At 35.9% G+C, this 24,003-nt stretch overlaps 1 protein-coding gene across 1 annotated transcript in view; it reads right to left on the minus strand.

The window, feature by feature from the left end:
- Window positions 1-2,134: 2,134 nt before the first annotated feature.
- Window positions 2,135-24,003, minus strand: part of TBK1 (TANK binding kinase 1) — a 43,072-nt gene continuing 21,203 nt past the window's right edge. Inside the window, exons 8-21 of the mRNA XM_065934711.1 lie at window positions 21,944-22,123; window positions 19,260-19,456; window positions 18,313-18,371; window positions 17,829-17,920; window positions 16,061-16,162; window positions 14,694-14,772; window positions 10,508-10,629; window positions 10,333-10,409; window positions 9,694-9,733; window positions 8,798-8,899; window positions 8,574-8,670; window positions 7,557-7,663; window positions 7,263-7,334; window positions 2,135-2,908 (exon numbers count right to left, since the gene is read on the minus strand). Of these exons, the coding sequence (XP_065790783.1) occupies window positions 2,857-2,908; window positions 7,263-7,334; window positions 7,557-7,663; window positions 8,574-8,670; window positions 8,798-8,899; window positions 9,694-9,733; window positions 10,333-10,409; window positions 10,508-10,629; window positions 14,694-14,772; window positions 16,061-16,162; window positions 17,829-17,920; window positions 18,313-18,371; window positions 19,260-19,456; window positions 21,944-22,123 (1,378 nt within the window). The 3' untranslated portion in view covers window positions 2,135-2,856. The remainder of the gene's footprint in view (window positions 2,909-7,262; window positions 7,335-7,556; window positions 7,664-8,573; window positions 8,671-8,797; window positions 8,900-9,693; window positions 9,734-10,332; window positions 10,410-10,507; window positions 10,630-14,693; window positions 14,773-16,060; window positions 16,163-17,828; window positions 17,921-18,312; window positions 18,372-19,259; window positions 19,457-21,943; window positions 22,124-24,003) is intronic.

Consider the following 24,003-nt stretch of genomic DNA (forward strand, 5'->3'; position numbering starts at 1 on the left):
TTACACAGTATTTGGTCATTTCCAAAATAATCAAAATGGGACCTTTAGAAGACATGATGGGATTATTTTCCACATTTCTTCCCTAGCCTCTAATTTTTTATTTACTAAAAGACATCTCTGTTTTTCCCACATAATTTACATTCACTTATTTCATTTTTGATTATTTCTTCTATCAGAACCATAATCTCTTTTTTACATTAAGAATTAAATCCTACCTCACACCTGTCAGAATGGCTATCATCAAAAAGAACACAGATAACACATGTTGGTGAGGATGTGGAGAAAGGAAACCCGTGCACACTGCTGGTGCGAACGTAAACTGATGCAGTCACTGTAAGAAACTAAAGCAGAGCTAAAAGGAGAGCTATCGTATGACAGCAATCTACGCTGAGGTATACACCCAAAAAAACCCAAAAACGCTAACTTGAAAAGATATGTGCACCCCAATGCTCACAGCAGTATCATTTACAGTTGCCAAGATACAGAAGCAATCTAAGTGTGCATCGACAGATGCATGGATAAAGATGTGCTGTCTGCACACATGATGGGCTGCTACTCAGTCATTAAAAGGAATGAGATTTTACCGTCTGCAACAATGTGGATGGACTTGGAGGGTATTATGCTAACTGAAATAAGTCAGAAAAAGACAGATACAGTGCGATATCACTTGTATGTGGAATCTAAAAAATACAACACATTAGTGAATATAAGGAAAGAAACAGGGTCCCAGATAAAGAGAACAAACTAGTACTTACCAGTGTGGAGAGAGAAGCAGAGAGGGGCAATATAGGGTAGGGGATTTAGAGCTACAAACTACTATGTATAAAATAAGCTAAAAGTATACATTGTTCAAGAAGGAATATAGCCACTATTCTATGACTATACATGGAGTATAACCTTTAAAATTGTGAATCCATACTGTGCATCTGTAACATATAATATTGTATATTACTGTACATTAGTTTTAAAAAACTACCAAAAAAAAAGAAAGAAGAATTAAATTCATCGACTCTTTCACTTGTTACATTTAATATTTTTAATCCCCGTCTTTTGGAAATATATCCAAATACTAAAAAAAAAAAGTTACTAAACTAGAGATGTAACTTATTTTAAAGCTAATTTTACTTACATAGTAACTCTGAAAATTTGGTTAGCAGACCAATGTCACTATGCATTTATTGACATAAGGTGTTCTGAATGAACATGCATTCTTGACAGTAGTCTAGTGAAAGCAAGTGTGCTTGATTTACACGCTGCCGTAACGAGGAGCAGAGCAGTAAGTCTCACCCCCTCTAGCGTGGCTCAGCGCCGATCTCACCAGGACAACCTACACAAGTTACACAAACACAGTCCCCACAACAAGGGTGTGTTTACTGGTGTTCTTTTCTAGAGGGCTTGAATAAAAATGAAATTCGCAAATATATTAACTGACCATATAACTTAGGTAAAATTTTTACCTAGTATTCAGTGAAATAAACTTTTAAACTACACAATTAAAGACATTCATGTGAGATGGTCAAATGGAAAATTAAAATTATAAGAGATTAAACACCCCCTTGCCCCACACATTCTCTGACTAAACAGTTTTTGATGATGATCACTGTCACAATCAAAGTAATGTCAAAGTAAAGTAACGTCATTTACCCATGTATTTATTTCTACAATGTGTACATGACACTTAAAATTCCCCACCACAATAAAGTATCAGTTTGAGATTTCAAATAACATCCTAATCCGTTTTCAGTTTTCCAATGTCCATGGGGGCCAAAATTTATTTACTCTTTAGAACATGGTCTCTTCATGATATACAGGTTGTACACGGTCATACTTCAATCATCTAAGAAATCAGAAACCAAAACCAAAACCTAATCTTCAGGGATAAAATAATTTCGTACTGAGCACAATTCTTTTGTCTAGAACCTTGGGTACATTTTTCAAAGAGAAGGCTCTCTTGAATTTGTACAGTGTATGTTTATGAAAGAACTTCTACTAAATTTGGAATCAATGGTTTAGAAAAGACACTGAATTGCCCCTCATCCAATTTCTGAGGTTAATTGACCATTACCACCCACATTATTTTTCAAAAGATAACTTTTGTTTCTCAAACTGTTGTACACAGAAAAAATACAAACTGTTACATTAAAATCAAGAAATTTATTGATATTTCTTCATGAAATAGTAAGCAGAATTAAAGTAAAGAAGAAATGTACAGCCTAAAACAGTTGAAATGATCCTAAAATTTTTATCACAATTATACATTTATGGCCAAAATAAAAAATGAACAGTTTTTAATAATTCATCACTTTAAAAATTTTGCTCAGTAATTTACCTGAAATTAAAGATAGGAGGATAACTGGGATAATGCCACTTTATCCTTCTCAAAAAAACTGGGATCCTAGTACAACAGTGGTTCGGTTCTGCTCTCCACTCACAAAAGCTATCTCACCATTCTGTCACTTACAAACGTGTCAACAATCAGCCTGTACTGATTTGTAAGGATGCCAATTTTGGTTCCACCTGAAAATGTTTTCAGCAGGCAGTCGGAGATACATGACTTAATTGGCCTTACTCAGAAAAGTCGACCATCAGTATCTCAGAATACAGGTCATGGCTTTCTTCTAAGTGCTAACTGAGGTCAAAGTCCTCATATAATTATGAATGTTAAAAGGTAAAATTACATCTTAACAGCAGCCAAAAATTTATATATTTTTATGTATTTACAATATTATACATATTTACATGACCACATCAAACAGTGAAATATAGAAACAAGAGACCACCTATACAGGCATTCATTTAATGCCTCGACATTACTTTCTTGTGCAAACCGAAACTTGCCTCGAACTTCTTATAAAGCTAAAGACAGTCAACATTGCGAAGGCCACCGTCCATGGTTAATGAGCCAAACCTAAAACACAAAAGAAAAAAAGGCAATCTCACAAGATTCATTTATTTGACCTCTAATATTTTAAAGAATATAAAACACTTCTTAGATGAACAAACTATTCTTTTTAAAGAGTTAACCAACCATAATTTGCTCTATTTTGAAAATAGAGCAAAATAAACTTGCTCTAATTTGAAACACAGTGGTATTATTATAAATATTTGAAGAAATACAACTCAATGGCTTGGGAAGACTTCTTAAGAGAAAACGAGGAGTGACATAATCTAGAAAGCATTAGGAAGAGTTGGGTAATTTCTTCGGGATGGGATTTATAAACACAGATGTGGAGCTGGGAGTCAGGGACAGTGAGAAATGGAATCTTGCTAGAACAGAATGTTATTTGGAGGAATAAAATTGGATGATTAGGCTGGCATCAGACTATTATATTCTTTGAATTCAGTACAAATTTATACTTGACTTTTTAGGTAGCAGGAATTTAGAAATTTTTGAGTCAAAGGAGTGGTATGATCAGATTAGATCAGTGTTTGGGAAGATTAGTTTGGCTGTAAAACCCATGACAGATGAGAAGGGCTGGTTAAGCATATAGGTGGGAGACTAGCCAATGGCTCACGAGGGCGGGGGAGAGGAGACCTAGATGAGGTTGATGAGGGCAACAGGGGAACATTTTCAAGGAAGACTACCAAATATGATGAGAGGAGGTAAAAAAAGAGTTAGTGTCTAAAATAATTTATGTTCATGGAAGGAGAAAAAAGGGGAAGAAGATGAGGAAATTACAGGGGAAACTGAGTTGGGAAGGATGATCATTGATTTTAGATACAAAAAAATCTGAAGTGACAGATATCTATGTGGAGACAGTGCACAAGACTTGGTTTCTATTACCTGTTCTGGCACAAATCCTTAAGTGGTCACTCAGACACTTAAGTCATGATTCTGCCATGTCTGGTTACCCGTGAATTGTCAAGCCAGCAAATAAAACATGACTTAGTGGACATGCTTTGGGAAGTGGGGATTTTCTTTCACAAAACAGAAGTGATTCAATATATCAATAAAATTTTGTTAAAAAATTTTAATAATCTTTTCTACTTGCTAATCTTTAGCCTTTCAGGATAAATTAAGAATTTAGCTCAAGTTGTGAAGAAACTAGTTTGAATAAATTTATGAAGTTATAAAGAGATAATTACTATGTAGATGCTATAAACCAATAGGAAAAGACTTTAAAACCTAACATAATTCACAGGAAAAAAATAAAAGAAGGAACATGTGAAAAGACGTCTGACATTACTATTAACTGAAGAAATGCAAACTAAAATAAGATACCAGCTTCTACTAAACAAATTGGCATTTGAAAAAGTGGTAACATTCAGTGTTGACAATGGGACAACAAGCAAGTCTTTTAGAGAACTAACAAAGCTGATTCAAAATTTAAATGTGCATAACCTTAGACCCAACAATTCCGTATCTAGAAACGTCAAGAAATCAACCCTTCAAAAATTCTTACACAAGCACATGAAGAGGTATGTGAACATGTGTGTTCACTGAAGTATGGTTTGTAACTGTGAAAAATTAGAAACAATTTAAATACCCAATAAATAGGGATGCACTAAATAGGTATGGTAGATGAATACGCTAGAATACCAGGCAACTGCTGAAAATGAGAAAACTAAAGCTATAGGTATGGATGTGAAAAAGTGTTCTTGTTATATAGCCTTAAGTGAAAAAAGACTAAACTAGTGTGAACAGAATGATTCCATTCTTATAAAATAGACATGCACAACAAACTATTAATACTGATTACTTCTATGGGGGTGGAGAAGTATGAGAAAATAGATGAAGAATTTTGTTTCAATTTTTACAATTACATATGGCTAAAAGTTGATTTACCAATTCATTAAATTCATTAAGAAGGCTGATGATACTACAGAAGTGTCTGATAACTTTCTGCATGTAGCTCGAATATCATGTGATTTCCTGACATTTAATCTTTTCAAGCCTTAGGAAGCTGTGTGGTCTTTTATTTGAGAGAACAGGGCTAGTAGGGGGAAGATGATGTAAGATAGGAGGCTGGGTTCCAGCTCCAGTTCATCTTCTCAGGTATGAACGTCACATCTGTGGAACACTGACAAAGACTATCTGCTAGACCCTGGAATGCAAGGCTGGAATGCACGCTTAGAGAGGCCATACAGCATGCAAGTGCCCTTCAAGTGTACAAAACACCCATGATGTCCTTGCATTAACATCCTGGTGGTGAGAGGACCTCTGGAGAAACACCTAAGGGCTGGAAAAAGAAGGCTTTTCCTTCATGAGCCAAATATGACTTCACTTCTCTGAGAAACACAGACAAGGAATCTCAGGAAAACAGCCAATAAAGTGGCTTTATTGGCTCTGTATGTTTTCCAACTTTTTCTCCTTGATCTATTAGGATTCTGGAGATAAGCAGACACTCAGCTCCTAAAGAACTCAATGAACAGATGATGCTCAGGTGCAAGGAGGTGTGCAGAGGGTTCTGTGACTTACACTCTCAGAGAGCTGTCATCTCCTAAGCAGCTCTGATTTCAGAATTGAAAATGACGATTCTAATGAGAAAATGTTTGGAAAAATGATATGCAAAGCATTTTTGTTTTTGCAGACTGATTCAAAGAATTCTATTAGGTTGCTGCAAAATTGTGGTTTTACACTGTTGAAATTTGCCATTTGATACTGGAATACATTCTTAGATAAATGTGGTTATGTTGTCAGACATCATATTAATGTGCATTTCTCACTTTATGTGTTTTTGCTAATTACTTATTACTTGCTGTTTATTTTATATTTATTTTAGACTATGGAAATGTTAGACAAAAAGCAAATTTGAGCGATTCTCTTATTTGAGTTCAAAATGGGTCATAAAGCAGAGCAGACAGCTTGCAACATAAACAAAACATCTGGCCCAAGAACTGCTAACGAACATACAGTGCAGTGGTGGTTCAAGAAGTTTTGAAAGGAGATGAGAGCCTTGAAAATGAGAAGTGTGGTGGTTGGCCATTGGACATTGACAATGACCAATCGAGAGAATCATCAAAGCTGATCCTCTTACAAATACACAAGAAGTTGGCAAAGAAGTCAACGTCAAGCATTCGATGGTCATCCACCATCTCGAGCAAACCGGCAAGGCGAAAAAGCTCGGTAAGCCGGTACTCATGTGCGTGCGTGGTCAGTCACTTCAGCTGTGTCTGACTCTTTGAGACTCCATGGACCGGAGCCCACCAGGTTCCTCTGTCCATGGGATTCTCCAAGCAAGAATACTGGGGTGGGTTGCCATGCCCTCTTCTAGGGGATCTTCCTAACTCAGGGGGATTGAACACATCTCTTAAGTCTCCTGCACTGGCAGGCAGGTGACACATGAGCTGACCACAAATAAAAAAAACTGTCGTTTTGAAGTGTCATCTTCTCTTAATCTACGCAACAACAACAAACTATTTCTCGATTGGTTGTGATGTGTGACAGAAAAATGGATTTTATATAAACAACCAGTGATGACGACCAGGTCTGTGTCTGGACCAAGAAGCAGCTCCAAAGCACTTCCCAAAGCCAAACTTACACTCAAAAAAAGTCATGGTCACTGTCTGATGGTCTGCTGCCCAACTGATCCACTACAGACTTCGGAGTCCTGGCGAAGCCATTACCTCTGAGAGAAGTATGTTCAGCAAATCGATGAGATGCACAGAAAGCTGCAACAGCTGCAGCCAGCACTGGTTAGCAGAAAGGGCCCAATTCTCCACGACAACACCCAACAGCATGGCACACAACCAACATTTAAAAGCTGAACAAACTGGGCTATGACGTTTTGCCTCATCCGCCATATTCACCTGACCTCTTGCCAACCGACTACCACTTCTTCAAGCATCTAGACAACTTTTTGCAGGGAAAATGCTTCCAGTAGGAAGCAGAAAATTCTTTCCAAGAGTTCGTCAAATCCTGAAGCATGGATTTTTATGCTATAGGAATAAACACACTTATCTCTCATTGGCAAATATTTGTTGATTTTAACAGTGCTTATTTTGACTAATAAAGATGTGGTTGAGCCTAGTTATAATGATTTAACATTCAAGATCCAAAACTGCAATTACATTTGCACCAACCTAATATTAACCAGTGCTTCTATAAAATGAAATCAATCACAATTGACTTTTCTTTATCCAAACAACCCCAAACATTAACAGGCATCATGAAATTCACAAAACCTAAGGGTTCTGACTTAATACTCCTTTCTCACTGCTTAACCTATTGATACAGGAAGACAGACAGATACAAGTATAGATATATATGTACGCACTCAATTGCGTAATCACCAGGAAGAATGATTTTTTTAATTACTCACCTTTCTAAAATATGATTATTTTCAGCAAGTTCTTTAACTACCCCTTCCATTTCTTCCTTTAATTTCTTCATACTATATTCAAAATAAAGATAAAAGTATCTCTGCTTAAAGAAAGTAAGCAAATGTTCTATGATTATATTTACAGTATGTTTAGTTCTCTAGATTGATCTAAGCCACTAAATAACATTAGCAAATGTATTCCTAACAAATATAAAGCATTTAAAATAAAAGAGCAAGTAAAACAAAATAAAAACAAATAGAAACATTACAGCTACCAAATAATAAATTTCTTACCCAAGAGTCATTTCTACTAATGTGTTAGAACACGGATAAATTGGGGTCATGGTATGTTTGATTCCACTGGAGGCTGCAAACATTTTCTGTGGCAAAGTTTCTTGTAACTAAAACATCAGAAACAAACAAAAAAGCCCACATCAATCACAGAACAGAATACTTACTACAGATCTTGGAACAAATGTTACAGGTTTTAATAAGCCCATTATAGCCTTATGCTTAATTTCAAAACTATCAATAATACAACACTTCAACCAAAACTATTCTTAAAAAAACTTTTTAGATGATAAAAAATGATCTACTAGATGTTTTATAATTAAAAACATCTAAGTTCTTGAAACCTGGCTCAAAGAACGTGTCACACAGACTTCCCTGGTGGTCCGCTGGTTAACAATCCACTGTGCGGTGCAGGGGGCCTGACTTCTGGTTGGGAACTCATAATCCCACCTGCTGTGGAGCGGCCGTAACCACTCAGCCCACTCGCTCGAGAGACTGCACCACGAGAAAGCCCGAGTGCCAGAACTAGAGTCTGTTCACCGCAACAGACGATGCCTGTGCGACACTGTGGCCAGACACAGGCGCGTGAGTACGCGTGCGTGTCGGCCGCTCCGTCACGCGCACCTCCCTGCCGCCCATGGACTGCAGACCGCCAGGGTCCTCTGTGCATGGGCTCCTCCAGGCAAGAATACTGGAGGGGATGCCATGCCCTTCTCCAGGGGGTCTTCCTGACTGAGGGGTAGAACCCGGGTCTGCTGCGTCACAGGCAGACTCTTTACTGTCTGAGCCACCAGCGAAGACTAAATAAGCAAATAAATATCTTTAAAAAGGATTTCAATGGTAAATGTTACACTGTGTACATTAAAAAAATACATATCACAAATGAGCAAGTGGAACTGAATACAGGCGTATTATATCCTATTTCTCTCTTTTCAATCATTATCAGATATAAACTGAGAAGAATTTTAATTTTTCCTAATAGGAAAAAGACTTTTTTTCTAGATAATTTTGAAGCTATACCTCATTAGTATAGTCTTGATACTTTGATACTTCTTCTTCAATATCAAAACACTGATTAGTTAGGGATAATAACTGTTTCCTAAGGTGAAGCATCTTTCTGAAAACCAAAAAGAATCAATTAATAAGCAGTCTAAGGAAATATTACCCTTACTTAAAATATGTAATATAGATTAGATTGTATATTGTGCAGCCAACCACTAATCACCCCCCAAAAGTTTACTTACCTCATCCATTCTTCTGACTTATCCAAAAAAGTCTCATACTTTTTAACACATTCATCCGTAAAGTGGGTCATAGCTTTTGTTGCATGATAATACAGCTTTTGCCTGTAATTTAGAAATGATCAGACTTAAAGCAATGTCACTGTCTCTATTTCCAATATTAAAGACTCTTAAAATATATGAAATTTATTTCCTGTAACGACTGTTGTGGGTTTAGGATATTTACAGTAGAAAGCGCCTAAGGTTGCTAAGACAGACATTAGAGCAGCAAGAGAAGAAAAAGAAGGTTCATAGTGGAGAATGGTCAAAATCTATTTACTGAATGAGGTGAAGGTCAAAGAGGTGGTTAGGTGTGCCCTCGCCTATGTTCTCTACTGTCTGTCCTTCTGTAGTCAGAGGACAGGGGGCAGAAGACTGTCCCCCGTATCCTCCTCTCTGCAACCTCTGAACCAGGGAGCCAGGTGAGTAGGCCTCAAATATGTGCACGAGTCACAGTTCTATATGAGGCCAATATTAAGATGTACTTTTTATGTGATTAATCACAACTTTAAGAAGAATCTCATTAACAATATAACCAAAAATAATTATTAAACATAATCTGAGAGGAAGGAGAGGGTGAGATGAATGGAGTGAGTAGCATGCAAGCACATAAACTAATACATCAAACGGCTGGCCAGTGGAAATTTGCCATGACTCAGGGAACTCAAACTGGGGCCCTGTCACAACCTAGAGGGGTGGGAAAAGGTGGGAGATGGGAGGTGGGAAGGAGGCTTAAGAGGGAGGAGACAGATGTGCACCTATGGCTAATTCAGGCTGATGTATGGCAGAAATCAAACCAATATTGTAAAGCAGTCATCAACTAAAAATAAGTAATTAAAAACCATAATCTGAACACTTACTTATCAAATTTGTGGATTTGTTCTTCATTATAAGCTAGTCCTAAAAATAAAAATTTATATTACTTTTATAAAAGTAGAATCATAAAATCACATGCAATTGTTTTCTGAGATTATTACTTCAAAAAGCCTAAGAGCTTAAAGCAGATGTTACAAATTTGTGACCCACAGGTAGATATAACCCACAAATTCTTTTACTTGGTCTATATAGTCCTAACATTAAAAAAGAATTGTTGAAAAAAAAACTGTCAGCATTTAAAAATCAGGGTATTTCTAGTAAAGTCTGTTTCTAGCTTCTCGTGAGATCCAGGAAGACTGGAAAGACACTAGGTGACCTGAGCACTGGCTCCCCCCGGGGGGCAGGGCCGGAGGGGCTCCTCTCTGGCTCCCCGCGTCCCCACTGCGAATCTCGCTCCTTTGCTTTACGTGCATGGCCCCCAGAGGTTTGAGAGACCATGATCCCTGACTTGAAATACTCAAAAGGTTGAATTTTTAATACATTCAACCTCTTTCCTGACAGAAATCAAGTCTCTGAAATAAATCATTTACGTAAACATCTTTACTAAATATAGCAAATAATTCAACTGAATTACAACTAGCAGGACTGACTCATTAGATTAACAAATGGGAAATTTTACTTACTACGTTCTGCCTTGTCTTTTTTGAATTGATAGTAAATCTCTGTGATGCAATTTAACAGGACCTGTAGCTTTTCTACACTGTTTTAGGAAGAAAAATCCAAATAAATTAACAGAGTCAATGTGAAAAAGGATATTTAATAATAAGAGCAGAAACTACCAATGCACTTATAACCTACTGTCTATCCTTGGGATGAGTGCCTTCTTGATGGGTCCATGTATCGGCAAGTAATCCACCTGGAGACAATTTGCTTTCAATATCCTGGAGACTGGTTTCTATTGTTCCCTGAGAACTGGAAAGCTAAATAAAACCAAAGTGTTTAGATTCAGGTTACCAAATATCAGAAATGAAAATTACAGTGCCAATGGAGCTGAATGTCTGAATAGTATTTCTTTTGTAGATTATTTCAAGGTCAGAATAATTATCTTTACCTTTAAATTCAAGGACAATTTCTTAGGTTGTATTCAATATGATAATGACAATTATCATATGACAATGTGATAATAAAACATGAGTATGAATACATTTTATAAACACTGCTTACATCAAATATTCTTTTTTAAAAAACACACAAAATACTTGTAATCATTCAATTAAGCTTCTGTTTCTTTAGTTACAAAGTATGTGTTAGTACTCTATCTCATGAAAATCAAACAGGGGAACAACTAGCATAACCCCAAGTATAAATGCAGGTATGCAAAATCGTGCTCTCTTTGTTTAGAGATTAAAAAAAGGAAGTCCTCATAAAACCAAAAAATGCAAAGAAACCTCATCTAAGACCCTGTTCATTTTAAGCCTAATAAATTTATCACTTATCTACCAAAGATCTGAGCATTTGTATAACTTAAAAAGAAAAGATGGTTAGACTTAAAGGATAAATATATTTGAATATTTTACATGTCCTGATACATATTATTGTTTTTCAAATAAAGTTTTAAGCGATGGTTTAGGCAGCTACTAGCAACGAACAAACGTGCCCTTTCCACTCCACTCTGTTAGCATTGGTATTATACGTTTTTTTCTTTAATACAGTTTTGATATTTACTTATTTGCCTGCCTGCTTACTGTGCTGTGTGCTTTCTGGGATCTTAGTTACTGCGCCAGGGACTGAACCTGTAACTCTCGGCAGTGAAAGCATGGAGTCCTAACCACTGAACTGCCAGAGAATTCCAGTATATCATTTTAGAGGGCACAATCCAGCCCATAACATCACGCATAGCAAGGAAAAGGAGATAAAGCCTTAAGCCAGTTTAGGATAGGAAGTCAGAACTGAATATTTCACAAACATCCGTAACTCAAGGAGGGCAGGGATCTTAGTCACCGTGGCTATTCTGCTGCCTGGAACAGGCCCGGCCCAGAGTTATGTGTGTGCTCATTTGTTTAAATGGACAGAAAAATAAATAGACACGGAGTGAAAAGAGGCAGGAAAAGACTGAGGGGAGGTTGGAGAGCAGGGATAATTTTTAAAGCCTTGTTAATTTGAAAGACAAAATGGTATCTTACTGTTACCCTAATAGGCAATTTTCTATTACTATTGGGGTTGAACTTTTTCCCCAGGAATTTCACTTGCATCTACTCGTTTTTAAATCACTTCTCAATGTTCTATGTGCACTTACTGCAGATTCAGTGTTTTCCTTACGCATTTGTCAGGGAAAATTCCCTGGCGGCTCAGTCGGGAAAGCGTCTGCCTGCAATGCAGGAGACCCAGGTTCAATCCCCAGGTTGGGAAGATCCCCTAGAGAAGGAAATGGCAACCCACTCCAGTATTCTTGCCTGGAAAATTCCATGGATGGAGGAACCTGGTGGCTATAGTCCACAGGTTCACAAAAAGTCAGACACGACTGAGTAACTTCACTTTATGCATTTGTATGAGCTGTGTTTATTAAAAAACAACAACAACAAAAAACCCTTTATCTTATTTTCTCAATCTATTTGTTTTTTAACTTTTTTTTTTCTTTTAACATATATGGATCTTGAGAATTCCATGGCACTCCACGCTTTCACTGCCAATGGCCAGGGTTCAATCCCTGGTCAGGGAACTAAGATCCCACAAGCCATGTGGAACAGACCAAAGGAAAACAAAAGATTTTAAATTCTTACATAGTCAAATACATATCTTGCTTTTCATGTTTTATATCTTTCTTAACACTAATGTTAAGAATGTGTTACCTTATAGTTCTAAAATATGGAAAATTGTTTACGGACAAAGTTATTTTTTTATAGCACAAAAGTGTGTGAAATAGCAAGCAACCTGAAGGACCAACATTAGGGGGGTAATAAATAAAACTAATAAATCAATTGGCTGCAATATTATTAAATGTCTATTTAAAAAGTAGTGGGACTCTTGGGCCGTCCAGCAGTTAAGACTGCACTTCCAATGCAGTTGATGTGGGTCTGATCCCTGGTTGGGGAACTAAGATCCCACATGCTGAAGTACAGTCAAAAACAATAAAAAGTAGTATTACCAACAAAACAAAACTGGAAAATGCTTTTACTATAATGTCATACAAAAAAAAAATTGTGTGTTCACAGGGAAAAAATCATTTAATTATGTATATAAAAAGACAACCACTGATTGACAAAATTTTAGCAGCATCGGAATCATTTGGAGAGCCTGCAACACTGATTGCTGGGCCCTACCATCAGCTCCTGACTCAACAGGCGGGGCCCCAAATGTGCATTTTCTAAGAAGCTCTCATGTGAGGTGACGCTGCTGCTCTAAGAATTTCTCTGAGAATCACTGCTGCAGGACACTGAACCGAACTTCTAATCATCATTTTTGACTGGTGTATATATACATAACCTTTTCTAACTTATATATCTTACTTTTATGGTGGGAAAAAATTTTGAGGTCTCCATTAGGAAAGGAGCCACAACAACTCAACATGTATGAGGAAAAACACTGAAATCTGGTGAAAAATAAATGGCCTGAAGTTAAAGCTCTGACTTTGTAAGACTCCGTGAATATAAGCTATTTAACCATCCATGCTTTGATTCTCCTAGGAAATCTAAATCCTCACAAAAATGTCATAAAAATGAGAAACATTTTGGACTCCATGAAAGAAAACATACAATTTCAATTCAAAGTGCTGAAATGACACTGGCACTTGAAAGTGTCATGAGGTCTATGAGCTGGTAAGTCAAGTTCTAAAACAAAAGCAGAAAAAAAATAGAAAACATTTACAACAATATGACTGCCTGTATTTTAATATGGACAAATACTGGGGAAAACTACTTCCTGTTTCTCTGACTTTTCATGTCTATTCTATTTTTCAAACTTTTTTGATCATGACCTATAGAAAGAATTTCACTTTGTTTTAACCCAGTATCAAAGTATAAACAGTAAAACTGAACAGAAAGTTTCATGGACTAGAAATATCCTTATATGTGATGCATTCTGACTTTCTATTTCATTTTTAAAACATTGCTGGTTGCAACACATTAAACTTTACAACTACTAGTTGTTCATGGCTCAGATTTTGAAAACCACTGTTTCAGATCTAATACTGAGGAAAAGAAATAACTAAAAATCAGCCTAAGCTTGGAAAGAGAAAAGGAGTATAATAGCAAGTTCTAAAACTTTTAACATCCATTTCATGAAAGAATAATTAAAATACTAAAAGCTTGCAGGAGTATATATAGCATTTTTATTTATCTCATTTAATTGGTACAATAACCTGTGAGGTAAGCAGAGTAAGAAACTACCCATTTTAAAGAAGAAAAAAGCGAGAATGCAAAGAATTGAAGGCCTTGCTTAAGTAGCCAGGCAGGAATTGCTGGGTAAACAGGGACATGTCTAGGATTAGGAGTCAGTTCTCAGTACATAATTTCATGCTCTTCTACCACACATTTTAATAAGAGATTCAGAGATTACCTGAAATACTATTGCATTTTTCAGCAGAGATTTTGTCCTAATTTCTTTTTTAGTTACAGAAACAAATCATTGCCTTGAGAAACTCAAATCTTTCCTTACTTTTTATTTTAGAAAAGACTGGGTATTTTCCTAACTTGCATCTATTTCTAAACAAGTTTATACATTTTGCATGTCAAATTACATGAACTTGCTATAACTTCCACAAAAGCAACACAAGAGCACTGTGAATTCTAAAGACAGAGAGGGAGAGAAGAGAAGAGAGAGAGAGAAATGGGCTTAAAGCAAAGAAGGCATTTGGAAATATCATGAAGAACTTCATGGCAGTAAAGGGTATTTAAACAATTATAAATAGTTTTCTACAGTGGGAAAAGGCTACTATTTCTCCTGGGATCTTTAGGTACATCATCTCTCCAGGAAAGTTCATTTCTAATCTTGTCACCAAAGGAACAGACTATGAACCTACAATTGTCATAATTTTGTAAACACTTACTCTCAACAGCTTGGTGTGTATGTCTGAAATTTCACCTAACTCTGCTGCTTCTAGGTTGATCTTCATCAACTTTTCATATCTGTACAAAAACAAGTACAGAAAAATTAAATGACCATAGATTTTAAAAGATGTTTCATAAATTATATTTGACCTATTATCATAACCATTTAAGAACAGAATATTGAATGCAAAGCCTATAATCAACAATTCCAAGAAAACTTGATGTCTCTGTAAAAATGAAATTTTATATATTTGTATTTATAAATGTGCAGATTAAGTGATAAACTATAAAAGACAACTTTACTTCAGTCTTATGCCAGGATAATTGTCAAAATACTAGATTTCTGATTTAATGGAGGTCAACAGTATATACAGGTTCAGTTATTATATTTCCTATGCAGTACAAGTAGTATAGCCTAGGAACAGGGCAGTTTAAAATATCGCTGTGTTTCAAAAGGCATTCTCAGGGATAAGTAAGAGGAAACTAAACAATAGTAAGTAAGAGTAAACTAAGTAACAGTAGGTAAGAGTAAACTAAAGAGTAAACTAAATAATAATAAGTAAGAGTCAATTAAATACTAATGTAAGTAAGAATAAACTTATTAATATAGCGCTGAAGAATATGCTTTTGAACTGTGGTGTTGGACAAGACTCTTGAGAGTTCCTTGGACTGCAAGGAGATCCAACCAATCAATCCTAAAGGAAATCAGTCCTAAAGGAAATATTCATTGGAGGGACTGATGCTGAAGCTGAAGCTCCAATACTTTGGCCACCTGATGCAAAGAACTGACTCATTGGTAAAGACCCTGATAATGGGAAAGACAGAAGGCAAGAGAAGAAGGGGACAACAGAGGATGAGAAGGTTGGATGGCATCACCGCTTCGAGGAACATGAGTTTCAGCAAGCTCCGGGAGTTGGTGATGGACAAGGAGGCCTGGCCTGCTGCAATTATGGAGTTGCAAAGAGATGAACACGACTGAGCGACTGAACTGAAGAATAAACTGGAAGTAATCCCAAAATTCTAAAAATACTTTTGAAATACAGTTTTAGAATAGCTTCCTACTTCCTTTGATTACAGGTTTTATATTTCCTATGCAGAACTGTCTGTTTAGCAAGGTAAAAAATTGAAATGTTTCTATTTCAGATTCCTTTTCCTTTTCAAAGGGAAAGAGAAAATGCTACCAAAGAGATGGCATTCATTTCTTACTGAGACAACTGTATTTCTGCCCTTGTGAGGAAATGACTTAATCTAACAGAAAGACTTGCATGGCATGCTATATCATGTTAACAATAACTAAACAAATTAAACAGAAATGGAATAATATTTAACATTTTAACCATTACCAGTAAGACAGCAATCTACTCACACTTTCACAGTTTTTTCAATGTTTCTGATGCAGAAATCCAATGTGATCACAACTTCTGTCTTTTTGTGAACAGCTTCATTATAGTCATCTTTAACTAATTCTCTAAAAAATAATAATATTCTCATTAGTTTATCCAGGGAATTATTTATTTGCGGTTGTCTTTCACTAATTACACTGCTGTACTACCGTCTGTTCAAACAAACTTCTTAACAGTCTTGATATATTATGAAAGTCAGTTATCTTTTTATTACTGAAAGCATCTCTGTAATACTTATTCAGAGCACAAACCATTACCAGGTCAATAGTTTGGAAATCTAAGGTTAAAATTACATTAAGGACAAAAATTAACCTTCAGCCACACAAATAAGCTGAACAGCATTACATTTTATACCACCAGAATTAATTTTTACTGTTCACAGTAGACTACTGATTTATACTTTAAATCAGTTAATATGATCTCTAAGGAAACATATAATGAGATAGTATATAATATAACTGAAGAGCTTTTGATCTGTATCAAGTCAGCAAACTAAGGCCTGATGCTTGTTTCTGCCAAAAGGAGTATCTACATTTTTAAAGTTTGTATAAACAAAATGAAAACAAAGAGAACTTGTGGTCCACAAAGTCTAAAATATTTACCATTTGAAAAAATTTGCCAACAGTGGTCTACATGAAAAACTATTTTCTTATGACTTACTGAACTAAAAACTAATAAGTAAAGAAAAGCTTCATAGAGCTGTGACTTGGACAGAAAAAAGCAAGAGAAAACAAGAGCTGCTAGTAGCAATGCTATGATACTGAATGAAGTCAACATTCAGATTTTTCCAGAAACCATTTAGTAAAAACAAACAGGCTTCTTAATGGAAAGAGAAAAGCACAGGTTTACAAATTGGCTATCTGTGGCACAGATGGTAAAGCATCTGCCTACAATGCGGGAGACCCAGGTTTGACACCTGGGTCAGGAAGACCCCCTGGAGAAGGAAATGGCAACCCACTCCAGTACTCTTGCCTGGAAAATCCCATGGACGGAGCAGCATGGTAGGCTACAGTCCATGGGGTTGCAAAAAGTCAGACATGACTGAGCGACTTCACTCACTTTATGTGAACACATAAAAAATATTAAAAGCATAAATGACAGGTTTAAGATAAAGGTGACAGAAAAAAAAAGAGCCTTATACTTTTTTCTTCTTAGAAAAAGCAGCAGAACAAGAATGATGAAACGCTTCATGTATGTTTTTGCGAGAAGGGAAGGACAGGTGTGAGGTGGGTATACATAAATTGTCACAAGCATTAAAGCATGAGTCCATTATTATGTGTCTATAAAATCCAAAAGCTTCAAATGACGTTGTCTAGAACTAGAGGCATGATTTTTAAAAGAGACCATTCATTCTCCACTTCTGTGAGGACATATATACTCATCCACAAAACATTTCTTTGGGTTATGGGACCATGGCAGTGAAAGCATGAAACCTAATTACTGGACCACTGGGGAAGTCCCATTGTCTCCTGATTTGTTTTAAAATTTAATTAAAAAAATTTTTTTAAATTCAGATACTATTTGTCCTGTCTTATATTTTGTAGAATAAAATTAAAGAAAAAAAAAAGCTGCTAAATATTTTGTAAACTAAATGTGAAACAAATATACTACAGTAAAAGTCACCCAGGTGACCCTACCTAGTCGAAGAGGTAAAGTACCCATGAAGAGATCATCAGTTATTTAGTGAGGCCTATGTGAAGATCAATTTTCAAATTTCAATCCATTACTTACATCAACCATCGTATCCCCTTTCGCATTAATTCCTGATAAAGCAGCAAGGTACTGGCAATTCTACAGGCATAACACACAACTCCTGTCATCGCCTAATGAAGAAATACAAAGTGTTAATATTTGGTGCTAAACTGTGGTATAGGGTAAGAAAAACTTTCACATAAAAATTTTCAAACATGCCTATTTTTATCATTGAAAACAGGATAAGCTACTAGTTCCTAAAAGCTAAGGACAGATATAACTGCAATAAACATTTCATCCTTAATATAATAATGGTAAACATGCATTGTCTCAATGGAGAACATTTTCTTGTGAGTTCAAGAAAAGATATAAAGAGAGAACATGAAACAATTTGTAATGGATAACAATCTAAATGAATAATTTCCTAAGCTATACAGGTGTATATAAAGATACACTTTTTATTGCTCCCACTATTGATAATTTTAATTCAGATGTTTAAATAGTAATTTAACTAAATACTAACCTTAGCCATGCTGGCATCCCCATCCAAATCATAACGTGGATGTACTTTAGGGAGGGAAACTGAAATATGAAATAAAATAGTTAAAATCATAAATAAAAAATGCATTATTTTATCTTTTATATATCAACCTCCAAATTAAACATTAACCTTTAAATTACCTTTAAATTAAACATTAATGATAAAACTCTTTAATGTTCCTTCCCTGGTTAAAAAAAAAAGCTCATTCCTTAACAAATTACTACCTGGACTATTTCTAAGAAGTTTCACCTCTTTTTCTTAACTATATTCCAACATAACAAGTTCAATGCTTTTCTTTAAATCTAAATCAAATCCCAAAGGCCTAAATAGATATGTAAACATCCAGGTAATTTTTTGTTACCATCAGAATTAATAATTTAAAAGATTCCAAAATACAGATCTAATTATTCTTAGATTCCAAAGCTTGGCAAAGGGTCCTATTCACCCTGGAGACAATAGACATTTGTTGCAATTTATGATACAAAAGGTTTTTCTGAGGATTAGTAAAATACTAAAAGCAGAGAGCTACAGTAAAACATGTATGACAAAGTATTTTACCATTTTATAAACAAAATATCTAATGTCAAATCTTGTTACTGATGAGGATTTTAAATTTTACTACTCCTCTCAACTAACTTACAAATTTTAACATTTATAAAAGTTCCACATTAATGTCATCACTAATCAAGTTTATGAAGATGACAATCATTTTTATAGCTTTTTCCCCCTTTGGCTGCGCTGTGTGTCTTGTGGGATCTTATTTCCCCAACCAGAGACAGAGTCCAGGCCCTCAGCGGTGAGTGTGGAGTTGTGACCACTAGACCACCAGGGAATTCCCAGTTTATTGTTGTTTTTTAACAACAATAAAAAATAAGAACAACAAGAAAAATCCCAACTTAAAAAAAAATAAAAGAAAAACCCCAGCTTACTTTTTTCATATGTCAATCCTACGGTACTCAGAGGGTCCCGGCTGACCACAAAGATGGGGTTTTCCTCAGAAGTCTTAGGGAAATGCTGGGCTAGTCTTCCAGGTTCGAGAACTAAACGTCGTCCTTCATATACAAGCTCTTGATTTGAAGAAATAATTTTGGTTTGTTTATACACCAGTTCATGAAATACAGTAGCACTGTGTGAGAAAAATCGAAAAGGACAACAAAATTGGGATAAAATGAGAGGTAAAATCTTTTTTTTTTAAACCAGTGCCACGACATCCACTTCTCAGTAAAACTTTAGATCATGTCCAGTCCACAGAAACGCTGCTTTGTTGATGTGGACACTATAGAGTCTACTAAACTGAAAATTCCACATAGTCTGCTGATATGGCAGCCAATTCCAAGACATTTTTATGTCTGGACACCTATACTGGATATGTGCAATTCACAGGAGTCTTAATATTTCAATAAATGGGAGCCAGTGCAGAAGACAGTTTAAGGTCACTGACTGGAGTCAGAGTAGCTGGGTTCAGATTTCAGTTTGTTTGCTTTCCACTTACTCAGACCTTAAACTACTTAACTTCTCTGTGCTGTTTCTTTATCTACAGAATGGGAATAACAGTCCTCACCTCACAGAACTGTCGTGAGGACTAAATGACTTAAATATATAAAGAACTGAGAATATCACTTACAACATGAGTATATAATATGTGTTAAATAAGCTAATAAAATCAGGTATTTTCAAAATGATGTTTTGGGGGAAAAGGCAGATTCTCCCTAAACAAATCCATGAAAAAAAGAAACAAACCAACATTCCAGCAGCAATGTTGTGATTTTTCTCTGCCAAAAGTCTCTGCTGTGATTTCTGGCTTGGGCTCAGGTGGGCTTTCTATGTACACTATACTTTTACAATGAAATAGTGGCCAACACCTAACTAAGTTACATTTCTATTCAGGCTATTAAGCACCAAAATACAGATGATGATTAATGTATTTTAGACAGCATATTAAAAAGCAGAGACATTACTTTGCCAACAAAGGTCCGCCTAGTCAAGGCTATGGTTTTTCCAGTAGTCATGTATGGATGTGAGTTTTCGACTCTAAAGAAAGCTGAGCGCCAAAGAATTGATGCTTTTGAAGTGTGGTGTTGGAGAAGACTCAAGAGTCCCTTGGACTGCAAGAAGATCCAACTAGTCCATCCTAAAGGAGATCAGTCCTGGGTGTTCATTGGGAGGACTGATGTTGAAGCTGAAACTCCAATACTTTGGCCACCTGATGCACAGAACTGACTCATTTGAAAAGACCCTGATGCTGGAAAAGATTGAAGGCAGGAGGAGAAGGGGACGGTAAAGGATGAGGTGGTTGGATGGCATCACCGACTCAATGGACATGAGTTTGGGTAAACTCTAGGAGCTGGTGATGGACAGGGAGGCTTGGGGTGCTGTGGTCCATGGGGTTGCAAACAGTCAGATACGACTGAGCGACTGAACTGAACTGAACCTAATGTTATATTATTTTATTCACTCTATTTATATTATTTGCAATGTTTATAATATTGTAATGTTAGTTGGTGTTAGTCACTTAGTTGTGTCTGACTCTTTGCAACCCCATAGACTACAGACCGCCAGCCTTCTCTGTCTATGAAATTCTCCAGGCAAGAATACTGGAGTGGGTAGCCACTGCCTTCTCCAGGGGATCTTCCCGACCCAGGGATCAAACCCGGATCTCCGGCATTGCAGGCAGATTCTTTACCATATGAACCACCAGGGAAGCGCCTTATTGGATAGAGATATTAGACAAAGTGTCAAAAGTATTATTCCATCGAATTGATTTTATTTGTTAATAAATAACCAGTGAAAGTTTCTTTTTTAATTTCATGAGGCATCAAAATGGCTACCCGAGTCTTGTTAAAATAGAAACTAAGGCATGTAGAATGGGTGTAATGCTTTCCCCTTTCATTAAAAAAAAAAAAAATTTTATTTTGAGATCACTGTAGGTTCATGTGCAGTTGAAATAATTTGTATAGACACTAAATAGTCTTTACTCAGTTTCCCCCCAGTGGTAACATCTTGCGTAAGTATAGTACACTATTACAATCAGGACCTTGATACTGATATAATCCACCTATCTTATTTAGATTTCCCTAGTTCCACATGTTAAGGGTGTGTGTGATTTAGTTGTATGTAGTTTTATCACATGGGTAGATTTTTATCACGTAGGTATAATCTATTTTTTTAAGATAAAAGGAACAGCACTCAAGGGCTTTAGGCCACATATGCAAATAATTACATGAACTATCTTTAAGACTTATGCTTTAATATTTTTAAGTGACAGGACAATACTCTTAATAAAACATGGCTCATTTATTAAAAATGCTAATTGTAGTTATGTGGTTATGTAATTTGAGAGAAGGCACATAAAGGAAAATAGTCTTGTAAAATTTGTAGTTTAAGAACAAGTTAATTTACCTGTAAATTTTAGAAAATTAATCCTTTTACTTCCAAGATAAGTGAAAAGTAATTTACTAAGCACTCAAACATTTTCTAACACTTTCTACCCAGAAATGGGTACATCTGATGAAGATGAATTATCTTTTCTGTTTCTTCTCCTGATTTGTGAAGATATGTAACTATTATATAACACAATATCATGATATAGGAAAAAATATAAAGAGGTACTTACGTATTATATCCATGAATATAAATTTTATGAGCTGTCATTTGTTGTAGTGAAAAAACATGAACTATCATCCGGTGAAGTATATCACTAGTTTCTGCAAAAAACTGGTCAAAACCCCAACACTTTTCCTGATCTGCCTCAAGGATGTTTGCAAGAACAGGAGTAAGTAGAACTTGAAGACCCCTAAAATAGTATTGAAAAGAGTTACATGAAGAGTGAATGTGTTACATTCTAAGTACAAAATCATAACCTTTACCAACAAATCAAAGGAACTGCTATTACTATTATCAGATAAGATTAATTTAAAATTGCAAAAAATCTGCCAACTTTTTGGAAAGCCAGGTAACCTTGATTTAATATTACTTGTGAATGAACCAGGGCTTATGGTATTTTTATGTTGACTTTTACATTTTATTTTCTTTGATTCTCTCCTTCCCAAGTTTCCTCACTTTTCCAAACATCCTAACATTGTATACAACACGGCTATCCAGGTGAGATCAGTTGACTGGAACCCTGTGGTCATTGAGGATAATGGTTTAACTTCAGGGTCACTAATGTCCTTTTAACATGTCACTCCAACACCTAATTTTTTATGCTGAATTCATATGCCTTTTGTAGCATACTTCTTCAAGAAGGAAAATCACTATAACCATTTAGCAATCTATTAATGCCAATTAAACTAGGAATAATCTTTGACTCTGTTAGTCGCTTAGTCTTGTCCGACTCTGTGACCCCATGGATTATAGCCCGCTAGACTCCTCTGTCCATAGAATTCTCAAGGCAAGCATACTGGAGTGGGTTGCCATTTCCTTCTCCAGAGAATCTTCCTGACCCAGGGACTGAACCTGGGATCTCTTGCATTGCAAGTAGATGATTTACCGTCTGAGCTACTAGGGAAGCCCCCAATCTTTGACTAATAAACTTAAATACTTAAAAAAAAAAATGAATGGAAGGAACTTAATTCTCATGCACTACCTGAATTTTAAAATATGTTTAAATAGACTCAATTATGGAATTTCAAGTCATCTTAAAAATATATTCTTGACTACATGGCAGACACTGAAATAACTGTTAACAGGTTTTAAGGTATGTGTACGCAGCATGTGCATGCTCAGTCCTGTCCGACTCTGCGACTCCACAGACTGTAGCCCACCACTCTGTCCATGGAATTTTCCAGGCAAGAATACTCAAGTGGGTTGCCATTTCCTTCTCTGGGGAATTTCTCTGACCCAGGAACCAAACCCAGGTCTCTCACTCTATTTCCTGCATCACAGGTGGATTCTTTACTGCTGAGCCACCAAGGGAAGCCCACCAAGCCTTGATGACAATCTGAATCTGAGGATTCGGTGGAGCTCTGAGTTACATACACACATAAACTCTGAATTACAACGTCAATCCATTTTTCACTCATATCTGTCTTCACTCACAGCTGAGTTAGGTTTGTCTCACTGGCTATCTAGTCTTGACTAATTAATACGTATAAGAAAGAAGATGGTTATCTTTTTTCTGTAGTTCTTACATTTTTGGTAGTTGTTTTCATTGCTGATTTTGAGTACTTAAAGTCCTTAGTATTTAAAAAAATTATATAACATACTTTGATACCTAAGCAATTTTTATAAAAAAATTCATACTTTAGTGTACTAAAGAATAATTAGACAGATAAGGCCTGCTACCCTCCTGAGACATGCAATCCATAGTTCAGACTGACAAAACGCTGTGTGAATGTCGGCAATGCAGTTAGACACTAAATAGCAACTGCTCATTTCCTGACCCTTTTAAATTTTATCAGTTTTGCCCAAGATTTCCAAAATGGGTACTTTTCTAAATCAAAATTTTACAAAGATCACTATTATAACATTGAATTTCTGCTCTCCAATAAAGTGACTTTCTCTTGGTAATTCTAGTTGCATGACACAATTTAGTTTTGGAGACTTTTAACATACAAAAATGAAATTGTCAGGCCAGTGGTTTTCAAAAATCATTTCGGCACAGGTTTAAATGAGTTTTCACAGATATTAATACATAAAATTATAGGACATATTTCATTAACTTGTGGTATATGT

This window comes from Muntiacus reevesi, chromosome 4 (genome assembly GCF_963930625.1).
Source record: "Muntiacus reevesi chromosome 4, mMunRee1.1, whole genome shotgun sequence".
NCBI lineage: Eukaryota > Metazoa > Chordata > Mammalia > Artiodactyla > Cervidae > Muntiacus > Muntiacus reevesi.